This window comes from Puma concolor, chromosome B3 (genome assembly GCF_028749965.1).
Source record: "Puma concolor isolate L17-30 chromosome B3, mPumCon1.1.hap2, whole genome shotgun sequence".
Lineage (NCBI taxonomy): Eukaryota > Metazoa > Chordata > Mammalia > Carnivora > Felidae > Puma > Puma concolor.
The window spans coordinates 106,311,539-106,324,603 of NC_141672.1; the positions used below are offsets into that span (position 1 = coordinate 106,311,539).

Below are 13,065 nucleotides of genomic sequence, written 5' to 3' on the forward strand. Positions count from 1 at the left end.
ATGCAAAATTCTGTAAATCCACAAGAAGCTAAAGTAGAAAATGACTTGGGGAATTTAAATAAAAGTATGTAAGAATCTAATATGTATTGGTGACCTGTGTATTAGGTATTCTATGTGCTATTTCATGCAATTCTCAGAACTCTGTAAGACAGATCCTGTTTCCATTTTATACATGAGAACATCAGACCTCAGATGCTGAGAAACTTGATGCTTTTTCTAATATATAATATTAATGATTCTCATGTATTTCAGAATAATGGGAATTCAATTAATTCTTTACATTATGAATTTGTGGCAGAAGTAGTCATATAATCAAGACCAGATGATATTAAGCAACTTATATACTCAGAGTCGTGTTTCTCTATTTTTCCAAAGGGATTCCTATTTTAAGGAATAAGAGCTATTTTTTTTTTATAAATAATATTTTGAGCTCCTAAAAAAAGCCAGTAACAAAACTAATAACATATATCTAGCTAATAATAAATATATATTTGAACAGCTCTGCTACTAATTTTCTAAACATTATTATAAAAAAACAAGCAATTTCTCCCAATAGTTTCTAGTAACCACATTTTATCTGACATTAGGATGGAAAAGAAAGATTTGTTTAAAGAAGAAAAAACTGAAAAAAAAACTCTGCATTTTTTCAAAAAAAGATCAGTCCTATTCTTCCTAAAATTATATTTTATATTTATAATTTAGAAAAATTAACACTGAAGGATGATTTAACAAGTAATAGCTTTCACTAATATATGCAAAATATACCTGAATTTGTTTCTGTATTTCTTCTGGGACTTTAGTCTGGGTTAGCTTACTTTTGTAGGCACTTTTATAACTCTTGAGCAACTGCCTGTGTTTTTTTATGTTACTCCATGACCACATCTGTGTATACCTTCTTATATGAACTTCAAGAACAGAATCAATTGCATATTTCCACCTGCAAATCAAATTTTAATGTACATTTGAATACAAAGGTTTAAGAAAAAAAGCAGGAAAATGGCTTTGACTTTTGGATCTACAGTGTTACATTTTTGTGTTCTTATTAACCATTCCCCTATAAGAGCTCAGCAATAACATTTCAATTGTCCAGTACAATTCTCTGATATAAACAGATTACAAAATGAGCAAACAACTCCAATAAGAGGGTATGTCAAAGCAAAGTCATAAAGACACAAAATGACATGTTATGCAAAATGAATACTATCTCAATATGGTTATAACATTGAGCCCATGGACAGTAAGACCAAAAAATGATTAAAGTCTTAATGCTAAGTGGAAAATGCAGTAATATTCTAAAAGCAAGAGTATAAGAGAATGTGTTTACGAAAAATTAACAAAGACATAATACAAAAGATATCCTTTTCATGTCTAATAAAGAAAAAAAGTGGTTTCATCACATGGCTTTAAAGGTCTCTTAAATCTGAGAGTTCCTAACTCTATTATATATTTCTCAAAAAAAAAAAATTCTAACTTACCATTGTCGACCATTGGTATGAAGTGGTAAATAAGGCTTGTATTTTCTGTAAGGGGCATTTCTAGCCATATAATCCAATGACTCCAAAAGGTCAATCATACTTAAGTACTATTAAAACAAAAATACAGTTATAATTATTACATTTCACACATGGATAAACACCATATTTTATTATATTTTCAGTCTCACAAGACTCCAACTTCCTTGAAATAATGACAATCATGGTTGCTTGTTAATATATTTCATCAAGTTGGGGCACCTGGGTGGCTCAGTCGGTTAAGCGTCCGACTCTTGATTTTGGCTCAGATCATGATATTACATTTCATGGGTTCCAGTCACTGAACCAGCTACACGCTGACAGCATGGAGCCTGCTTGGGATCCTCTCTCTCTCCCTCTCTCTCTGCCCCTCCCCTGCTCATGCTCTCTCTCAAGATAAACTTTAAAATATATGCTATATATATATGTGTGTGTATATATATGTACATATATATGTATATACATATATATACATACACACATATACATATATATATTATATATATATAAAATATATATATTTCATCAAATTTAAGACACCATCAATTGTAAGTTGTAACGTAATTTTTAAGTTCCACTATAAAAAGAAAAAAAAAACAATGCTGCCAATTAAAACTGTCATACCATCAACAATAATAATAATAATACATCCTATTTTCAAATATGCTAAAGTGTAAGATAAAGGCACATCTCAGAAACAACCAAACACACTATCTATAACTAGTGACCTGGAACATGATTGTTCCTAAAACTACATATTTTCCTCTGGACCATCATTTCAGCATTGACTATCTATGAGCTGATTTGAAAATGGCTCCAGAAAATTATTATATAACTAAGGCAAGATAAACGTATTTAATTGTCCATCTTATCACCAATACAACTCTGCAAGTACCAGGTAAGCAATTCAAATGAAGGGAAACACACACACACACAACATGACTGTAGATAAGATAAAGAAAGGGGCAAATCTAGCTATTTCTTCTGTTTTTCTTAACACATTTTTACCAAATGGTTACCACATGATTATTCACCACTTACAGTATGCATAGTCTGAACTTACATGTATTGTAAGTTTAAAATACACCCTAGATTTCAAAGACTTAGGAAAAACAAAAGGATGAAAAATATCTTAATGTTTTATACTGATTACATGCAGAAATGATAATATTTCAGGTATGCTAGCTTAAATGGAATGTTACTAATTTTACTAATTTCATCTTTTCTTTTTACTTTGCTAATATAACAACTAGAAAATTTTAAACTAATTTTATTTTATTTTATTTATTTATTTTTTTAATTTTTTTTTCAACGTTTATTTATTTTTGGGACAGAGAGAGACAGAGCATGAACGGAGGAGGGGCAGAGAGAGAGGGAGACACAGAATCGGAAACAGGCTCCAGGCTCTGAGCCATCAGCCCAGAGCCTGACGTGGGGCTCGAACTCACGGACCGCGAGATCGTGACCTGGCTGAAGTCGGAGGCTCAACCGACTGCGTCACCCAGGCGCCCCAAAACTAATTTTAAAATACATTAAAATTTTAAATTAAATTTTAAATTACATATACAACCCAAATGACAGTAATCCCAATCCCCTCCTTATCCACAGGAAACATGTTCTAAGACTCCAAGCGGATGCCTGAAACCATGGATAGTACTGAACCTTACATATGCTATGCTTTTCCTTTACACATATACTTCTAATAAAGTTTAATTTATAAATTAGGCACAACAAGAGATTAACAACAATAATAACAGAAGAGAATAATTATAACAAGATGCTGCGATAAAAGTTAAGTGAATGTGGTGTGTGTTTCTCTCTCAAAATATCCTATTGTTCTCACTCTTCCTCTTATGATAAAATGCCTAATGATGATACAAAGTGAGGTGAATGATACAGGCACTGTGACATAGTACTGGGCCACTAGCGACCTTCTGATGATACATCAGAAGAAAGGTCATCCGCTTGGAGACCACAGTTGACCCGTGTAAGCAAAACCAAGGAGAAGGAAACCGTGGAGAAGGGGGGACTACTGTACATTCTTATTGGACTGCACTGAGCTAAAAGTCATTTAGCTAAATAAATCCCTGGTCCTCCCTTCATTTTCAGTTCTCCAGGTCTGCTACCCAAACTCCCCGTGCATGTAACCAAATGAGAAACAAATGATGGAAGAAAAAGCTGCCAACATAAGCTATTCTAAAAATTAAGTAGACAATATTTAATACGAATAGGTCTATTAAAATTTGAGGAAGAAAAAAACACATTAAAATCTTCCATCAACAATTGAGAATTAAATAGGAATAATGTCATTTTCTATAACTTGGTAAGATACTCTACCAAGAAGGAAAAGATCACATAAAATGAAGCAAATATTTTTTTTAATTTTATATTTATTTTCTTAAAAAAAAATACACACACACACACACACACACACACACACACACACACACACACACGTGTAAATATATAAAAGAACCACCAGAGCATTGGAGAGGAGCATCAGAGAAGGAATAATCACAAAGGACAAATGAAGTTGAGATTCAAAGCTGATCAAAGCTAGAAATGTCCACCTGAATCTTACCTGAGGTTTGGTCAATTCAACGGCAATATTCTGTACTTCTATGTTCCCGTCAAGTTTGGGAGTTTTCAGCTCTGTTTCTGCATAAGGATTCATGTAGAGCTTTGCAGAAGCTGATATTGGCTGGAAAACTTTCATCACATGGGAAGACATAAGATATGTTTATAAGCCCTTACAAATGAACAACTATAAATAATTATGAAAACACTATTCTGAAAGTACAGAAAAATGACTAAAATATGTAAAAAATGTAACAAAAAACACTACCAAAAAATATTTAAGCATCTACTTATCTGCATAACATCGACTATAAGTTAAACGGGGATCTCTAAGGAGGAAATTGTACTCCTATGCTTCTAAGTAAAAATGCACAAAATAGTAGACCATCTACTCTTGGTTATTCTGGCTATATAAAATTAGGCTTCTCTTCCTTACTACGAGACATTTAATGATTTTATTATTCATTAAAAATATTATACAAGGTAGGAAACAAAATTTGATTATTTGTCTTATTTAATCACTGGTAGAATTTAGAAGAGAATCATGAATGAAATTCATATTACCAAGAAAAAAATTGCTTACCACTTTACAATTTTCAAAATTATCATTACATATACAATCTTAGAATCAAATAAAGAAAATATTCCTGAAGTTAAGAACCAGCATGAAAAGGCATATTAGGGAAGATGACAGGGCAAAGTAATATATTTAACTGTGAACAGTATCGAACTTAGATAAATTGTGATATCGTACAGCATTTACAATTGCGTAAGATTGTATAAAATTTTTAACTTATTTAAAGGTTATTTACAAGTGGAGGATACCACTTATAAATGAGGTTGTAGATTTCTCTGAAATAGTTGTTTCACGTATGAAACTAAACACTTTCATCTGAAAACATCATCATCATTAAATGGAGAGGTCTATGAACATAAAGAGAAAGTGCCAACTCTTACATCATGGCAGTCAGATATAAAATATGAAGAAAACGAGAGTAAACCACAGTAATATAGAATATGCAAGAAGAGGAGCATGAAAGCTCAGGACAAACACAAAGGGGTGTACTAAATTTAAAACAAAACAAAAGCCTCTTTAGAATGAAACTAAAATGGAGAAAACAGCATAAATAAACAGGCTCATTTGTTACAGGGCTATTGAAAAATAAGTAAAGGTGAGGGTGCCAAGAATTAGAAAAGCCCAGTTAGAAAATCTCTATGGGGGCACCTGGAGGACTCAGCAGGTTAAGTGTCTGACTCTTAGTTTTGGCTCAGGTCATGACCTCACAGTTCATGGGATCAAGCCCCATGTTGGGCTCTGTACTGACAGTGCAGAGCCTGTTTGAGATTCTCTCTCTCTCTCTCTCTCTCTCTCTCTCTCCCGCTCTCGCTCTCTCTCTTTCTGTCCCTCCCGTGCTCACACACACACTGTCTCTGTCTCTTTCTCTCAAAATAAACAAACAAATAAATAAATAACTCTAGAATCGTTGGTTTGTCATAACACTGCAACAGTGACATGGTAAGGTTGACCTGAATACCAAAATCTCAGAAACTGAGTTATTAAACAAAGAAAACCTAAAGCCCCAAACAAACGTGATAACAAGGTAAAAAGAAAACAGGGAGGTCAAGGGTGTTTAGTCATTGGGAATGAACTACAGAGGTACTTCCCTCCTCTCTCTTACACTCCCGTGGTATGTATATGTCATAACCTATTCCTAAACACTTAGGTATAATCCAAATAGGCTATATTATAAAACTAAAATATAAAACCAATACTTTTGTCTTGTCAAAGTAACTTTATCACAAAAAGTATATTATGGCAGAGTATTTAAATCTACGCTTTCTATAACATGAAATAAAACTTTTACCATTACTTACTATATTGATGATTTGCAGGTATATTGCTACTTGTAAGAATTCCACTTTTCAGCTGATCCTAAACAAAAATTTGAGGATGAGAATGAAAAGAAATACACACATACTCATCTACACATGGGGGGGAAATGTTGTTCTTAAATCAGTATCTTTATTTTCCTCTTTTTAATTAGTAGTCCACAAGAAAAGCACACCGAGCATTATTTATGGGTATATTTCTTGAAAAAAAATATAAAAGTAGATAATTTTTTTAAATTCTAAGTTTCTAGGTCGCCTGGGAGGCTCAGTCGCTGAAGCATCTGATTTCAGCTCAAGTCATGATCTGGCAATTCATGGGTTCCAGCCCCGCATCAGGCTCTGTGCTGACAGCCTGCTTTGGATTCTGTGTCTCCCTCTTTCTCTGCCCCTCCCCCACTCACGATCTGCCTCTCTCTCTCAAAAATAAATTAGCATTAAATCAATGAAAAAATAAAATAAAATAAAATAAAATTCTAAATATTTTAAAATGTTATAGTATTATGTTCCCCTCTGACTAAAAAAGAAACAACAACTGGGGGGGAGTGGTACACAGGGAGGTGCCTGGATGGCCCAGTTGGTTAAGCGTCAGACTTGGGCTCAGGTCATGATCTCATGGTTCATGGGTTCCAGAGCAGCATCGGGCTCTGTGCTGACAGCTCAGAGCCTGGAGCCTGCTTCTGATTCTGTCTCCCTCTCTCTCTGCCCCTCCCCCATTCACGCTCTGTCTCTCTCTCTCTCTCAAAAATAAACATTAAAAAAAAATTTTTTTTAAAAACAAAAAACTAAACATCCATGAATTGAGATCTTAAACACTTTCTAGACAAACGCAAATTATTTGCTACAATATCTTTCTGAGAAATAAGAGAATCTTGTAATTAATTCAAGTTCAGAAAATTCAACTGTTCTTCCTTTTCCCTCTTAGTAAATAAAAATGACTAAGACTAACTTAGCACACTGAAGTTTTGAATTGACCTTTCACTGTTCAGGAAATCATCATCACAAATGCTTACAACATTTGCTAAGGTCAACTACACTTCAATTAAAAAAAAGTGCTAAGAAGATGTTCTTTAGCTCTGAAAGGTATCATCTTTCCTTACAACACTCTTCAAGTAATCGTTCTGACGTGAAACACCACAATGTAACCAGAATGCCATCAAAATGTGAGTGTAAAAAACCGGAAATGCAGTTTTAATGTAATAGTATAGGTTATTATTTCACTGTGTAGTGAATGGTTTCACAAAGATCTTCAAAAATACCAGTTTATTTTTTGAAGTTTATTTATTTTAAATAAAAATTTTAAAAAAAAGAGTGGATTCCAAAAACTGTGTTTCACAATTCTGATATAGTTAAATACAACTTAAACAAAAGACTATATCCTGTTCTCCTTCAGCACTTCTTATGTTAAAAAAAAGTTTAGGGAGTGTAGTGAGCTCTTCAGGCATAAACTGAAATTACCAAGATCTGTTCCTTTGATCCCTGGTAAGACATGCTGCAGTTTACATTCCAGTAGGCACTAAGACTATCAAGTCGTATAAGCTGTAAAAGAAAAATCAAAGAGGTCAAGCAACTAACACATTAAAATTATGAAGCAATATTAAAAGATTATTCTCATAATCACCCTAACATTATCCAATTGCCATTTTGAGCTTTTCAAGAAAAAACTTGAGCAAATATGGGGAAAACATAATCATGTTATTCATGGACTTTATTATTAACCTTAGCATTTGGAAAATTGTGCTCCCGGCAACACTATTTCCAAGGAAATTCGTTCATTCAATTATCAAATATTAATTGATAATTTACTATTTAACAGGCCTTGTACATGTTTTGTTAAATAAGAAAGACATGATTCCTCCAATGGACAGGAATGGCTGTTTAGAGGGAGGGGTGAGGGGAGGAGAATCTAGAACAGCAAGGTGGGGAAAGCTACAAATTCACAATGTTTATTAGCATATTTAAAGTATTGTGAAGTCCTGTGGTTTAAAACAAAATGAAACATACTGTTTAATTATGTACAGCTTAGTACTTCCATCAGTAATCTTGACCAGAGAATATTTTTTCTATAAATCTAATATCTTAATTACCTAATGCTCCACAAAATACATTTGGAAAATATTAATTTTTCTGATTCCTTTTGCTAGGGGAAGAACCTAAACCTCAGAAAAGGTAAGTGATCACAGAAGGTCACACAGTAAGCAGAGCCAAAACCAGGCCCTACACTTCAGTCACTCTTCAGTGGCACATTGGGCTCCATCAAGGTTTAAAAAAAAAATATGTTAAGTGTGTGTTCCTAGAAAAATAATAACAAATTCTTAATCCAGTCTAATACCTTGTATATAATTTTTTCTGCTTCATTTAATATGCATGGAGTCCAATGTTCATTTGCAGTCTAAAAGAAATAAAGAATAACTGTGAAACATAGTATATATATCATAAAACATTGCTCTAATATTTATAAACTATATCAAAATAACTTAGACAAAAGAAAACACATCTGGCTAATGTTCACTACTGTTACCTGTTCCCTTACATATCTGTTTGACAAAATCAAAGGAATGGTGAAAACAGAATTGAGGAGGTTCTAATTTAACCGAGTTCCTTCATCCAGAAAATTAAGAGTTGCTATTTGTCTAAACTATGTGTCTGTGTGGAAGGAATTGGATATGAATAAATGACTAAAAAAAAAAAAAAAGCTAGCCTATGAGATAGTGAATAAGAAGGTCCATATTCTTTTAAAAGATCAAATAAATAGTTATTGCAAAATAGGAAGAAAACCACGAGAATATGGAAATCACAGCATGACCGCGTTTCTAGAAAGTCAGCATAGTCAGTTAAGGCCAAATGCCACCATGAGATAAACTAAAACTAATCTATTGAGCAGTCAGGGCATTACTGATGGAGTTGTTAAGAACAATTTCAGAGGCATAACAGTCAGTATGTTGGGTAGTGAGTCAGCAGGCAGTAAGGAAACAAAGATGGTAAAGGTAGAGAATTCTCTCAGAAAGTTAGAAAGAGGCAAAAGAGAAGGCAGCGGTTAGATGGAGCCTAAGTGGGGTGGGAGAAGGTTCAGGAGACCCTTTTAATTTTATCGTAAAAGACCTGAGGGGCACCTGGCTGGCTCAGTCCGAAGAGTGTGTGACTCTTAAACTCAGGGTCATGAGTTCAAGCCCCATGTTGGGGGTAGAGATTACTTAAAAAAAAAAAAAAAAAAAAATTAAAAAAATTCTTAAAGGGGCGCCTGGGTGGCTCAGTCAGTTAAGCGGCCAACTTCGGCTCAGCTCATGATCTCACGGTCCGTGAGTTCGAGCCCCGCGTTGGGCTCTGTGCTGACAGCTCAGAGCCTGGAGCCCGCTTCAGATTCTGTGTCTCCCTCTCTCTGACCCTCCCCCGTTCATGCTTTGTCTCTCTCTGTCTCAAAAATAAATAAACGTTAAAAAAAAAATTTAAAAAAAAAAATCTTAAAAAAAAACCTTTCCACAGTGTTGCAAATGGCAAGATTTCATTTTTTTCATTGCCAAGCAGTACTGCATTGTATATGTATATACCACATCTTCTTTATCCATTCAATCAAGTGATGGACATTTGGCCTCTGGGTGTTTTATGTAAGTAATGAATCACGGGAAATCTACTCCCAAAGCCAAGAGCACACCGTATACACTGTATGTTAGCTAACTTGACAATAAATTATATTAAAAAAATTTTTTTTAATTTTAAAAACTGCAAAATTAAAGAAACAAAACAAAAAAACCCCAGACTTGAATGTGTTTAAATGCTTACAGGAGGGAGTGGAAGGAGGGGAAAGGGTGGGGAGGAAGAGAGTTGAAGATTTAGGAAAAAGAAAATTTATGAAAAGAAAGAAAGAAAGAAGTGATGAAAGGAGGCAGAGAGAGAGGAAGGAAAAAAGCTCCTAAGGACATGGAGAAGATGGGATCCAGATCAGAGGTGGGAAGATCACCTTAAATATAAGAGTTCAATTGTAACTGGAAAGATGGAAAAAAGGATTGGTATGGATACAGAAAGAGCTAAGTTTGGGATTATTGTTGTTATTAAAGTCAGTGTAATAGTTGAAGCAAAAAATTACTGAGCCAGACATGTCCCAAATGCTTTACACAAACTATTTCCTTTAATCATCACAAAAACTCTAAAATAAAAGTACTATTTTATCAGTGAATGAATGAAAGTTAGACAGAAGGAGACCATCATGGTAACCAGTAAAATAATGTTTCAGGTGTTCTAATAAAATATAATAGGGGGCGTAAAAGAAAGAACAATAAATTCTAAGAGGAAAGTGAAAAAGGAATTGGAAAGACAAGGTGATATCTAACATAAGAATTAAAACCTGAACGGGATCGTCAAGGAGACAAAGAGAAGAAAGTAATGCAGGCAAAGAAAACGGTATGAAGAGTCTGAGCAAAGATACAGAGAATCAAACAAGAGTATACACTAAGGAAACTACATATCATTTGTATGCACTAGTGGGCCTCTTTATCAGTCAATGGGAAGTAGGTGACTAAATTGTATTTTTTGTTTTGTCGGTTAGAAGCTCAACGTAAAATACTGTGCTCATTTGTGACTAATATTGTTAGTCTAGTTTTTCTGGAGCAATTATCTCTAGTCTCTGTTATTGTAGATTTCATTTTTCATCAAGAGCTACTTACAATTCATCTTGGAAAGAAGCAGAGGTAAACAGTATAATAAACACTAGCTTCCTTGGTTCCCTTAAATTTGTTCATCCAGGTTTTCTGTTTCGTTTTCTTCCCCCCAATGTTTCTGCTTTGGTCTTCAATTTGATGTATATCTCTCCTTCTCCATATGCAAATATTATTCTTAAGGCCTCAATGGAACCATGTCCTTTTTCTGTTTCTCCCCTTCTCTTTCATTTTGCTTCCTCTTCTTTCCTCACTAAGGCCCTCTCCATATAACTAATGAGAAGACAAGTATGTACCCAGCATGATTTACTCACTGTCCTTAACTTTCAACCATTTTTCCTACCATATAGTTAGTTGTCCAAAGAAAATAGAGGGAAAAATGTCCAACGTGAATATACACACTATTTACCTTTCAAGATCTTTAGAAGAAAAGCAAACTGCTGTATAAAATACTTAACCAAAATAAACTACCTTATATACATCTCAATATAATACACATGTACATATACACATTTCTAAGCTATTTGGAAATTCTACCTGCCTATACCAAGGATGAGAACATGACTCTATAAAAATTTGCCTTCCCCTACCTTCCCACATGTTTAAGATACAGCTTTTAATTCTTCAACAATGTTTGATATTGGTATCTTGATATTCATTAAATTCAAAGACAAATCGAAATAGAGAATGTGATAACAGCATCACTATAAATTTTGAACTTCTAGAAAAGTTGTAAAAAAAGTTACACATAAAAACAAAACAGCTGTTTGTATCAATAGTTGGTTTTAGCAATTCACCCTGTGACATGGCAATATTTTACATGTAATTGTAAACTGTAAATTGTAAATAAGGCCAACATTACCAATAGACTGAGTTCTCCCAGTGTGACACCAAATGAAAGAGGCTGCTTTGGATCAGTGACCTATCAAAAAAGAAAAGATGACATGAAAATATACTGATGGTAAAAGCGAAGCCATGTTCCACTCTGTACAGCAGGCAACATAGGGCAATTAGTATGCAAGTAAGTCACACAATCCAAATGGATTTGTGGGAAAAAAAGGAGAGAAAAAGGCAGTAACATGGCTAGGATTACCCATATTTTGTAGGCATGATATGAATACGATACTTTCCCAGCGAAACTCTTTTCTTATGAAGTGAACTCTTTTCTCACTAACTAGATTCTTGTCTAAATAGTGAAAAAGAGACAGTCTCTTTAGGTCTACTATTAAAGATGTTCTTCAAAGATAAAGAAAACAAGATGTCATGGATAATAACCGTGCCACTAAACTACTTTTAACACTTAGAAATGTGAACTGTCTCGTTAAGCCTTTAACATTCTTAACTTTTCAAAACTGCTTTGTTAGGAAATGCCCAAGATTCTTAACATACTCTCTTAACCTGTTAAACTTTTGTTCTATTCCTGATCTTCGATACATAAGTTATATTGACACACCATGCTTACACTGTACCACAATGGGTACAATGTCATTGTTTTAGACATCACAGGGATGTCCAAAAGTCATACAGGGTGGTTGGCCATGAAAGAAACTAGGGAAACTAGAGAGAGAAGAAAAAACATACTGTTTTAAGTCATCCAACAGGGACTCCAGAGTGTAGTCACATAGACCGTTCGCAAATGCATGCTCTGGAATAACTGAGCAGCACAAATTGCGCTGGGAGCTTTGTTTTTTATTATCTTCCTTTATTTCCACGTTCATCCTTATACCTCAGACAACCAGCTCAAGATAGCTTGCAGCTATTTCAGAATAAAACATAACTCCTCACTTGCTAAGGCACTACCCACAAACTACGACTATCATCCAGTGAGCATCTTTATGATACATTATTATACTTTCCCTACTCCCCACTTCCTAAACTCTATTTTTCATTATCCTAAATACAATAATTAAGGTAATGACACTGAAAGAGGAATGATACAAGGAAGATCCCTTTGCACTTTTTAGTTCTTTTCCTCTTAGACCTTTTTAATCTATCTTGTCAGTGACACCAACTTAAACATTATTGATGTTACTTATCCCACTCTTGTGCATCTCTGTATATTTTTTTTATCAAAAAGAGAGAAATAATGTGCCTTTCTAATTGTACTTGCACAGTAAAAAACCTTAGTTAAAGCTCAAACTGAGGTTCACATTCATCAATACACCATTAGTTTCAATAATAACTCTCACTTCCATGATGTGTTGAGGTGATTTATATTCCTAAGTTTGTTTAAAAAAGGGCACTGATGACTTAGGTTTTTTAGACATTTGTTAACAAAATTCAGTTTAATGACTACCTAAAACCAAAAGGTAAAGTCAAAATAAGATGGAGATAGTGTATCTTGCAAAACTACAAGTACGTATTACGAAAACTGAAGTTCTATAAGGAATCTGTGAGAAAAAGAAAATAAGTTCTATATACGTCAGTACTGCTTTAAT

The 13,065-nt window shown here is 34.0% G+C and overlaps 1 protein-coding gene across 5 annotated transcripts in view; it reads right to left on the bottom strand.

Moving 5' to 3' along the window:
* The window catches only part of VPS13C (vacuolar protein sorting 13 homolog C), a 197,697-nt gene that overhangs the window by 148,252 nt on the left and 36,380 nt on the right, over positions 1–13,065 (bottom strand). For all 5 annotated transcript variants that reach the window (XR_015252691.1, XR_015252690.1, XR_015252692.1 and 2 more), the window contains 7 exons: positions 11,490–11,549; positions 8,308–8,367; positions 7,434–7,514; positions 5,964–6,021; positions 4,093–4,220; positions 1,476–1,582; positions 766–937 (listed from right to left, as the gene is read on the bottom strand). Coding sequence is in view for 2 of the 5 variants with exons in the window: in XM_086710843.1 (XP_086566969.1) it covers positions 766–937; positions 1,476–1,582; positions 4,093–4,220; positions 5,964–6,021; positions 7,434–7,514; positions 8,308–8,367; positions 11,490–11,549 (666 nt within the window). In the remaining 3 variants the exon portion in view is untranslated. The remainder of the gene's footprint in view (positions 1–765; positions 938–1,475; positions 1,583–4,092; positions 4,221–5,963; positions 6,022–7,433; positions 7,515–8,307; positions 8,368–11,489; positions 11,550–13,065) is intronic.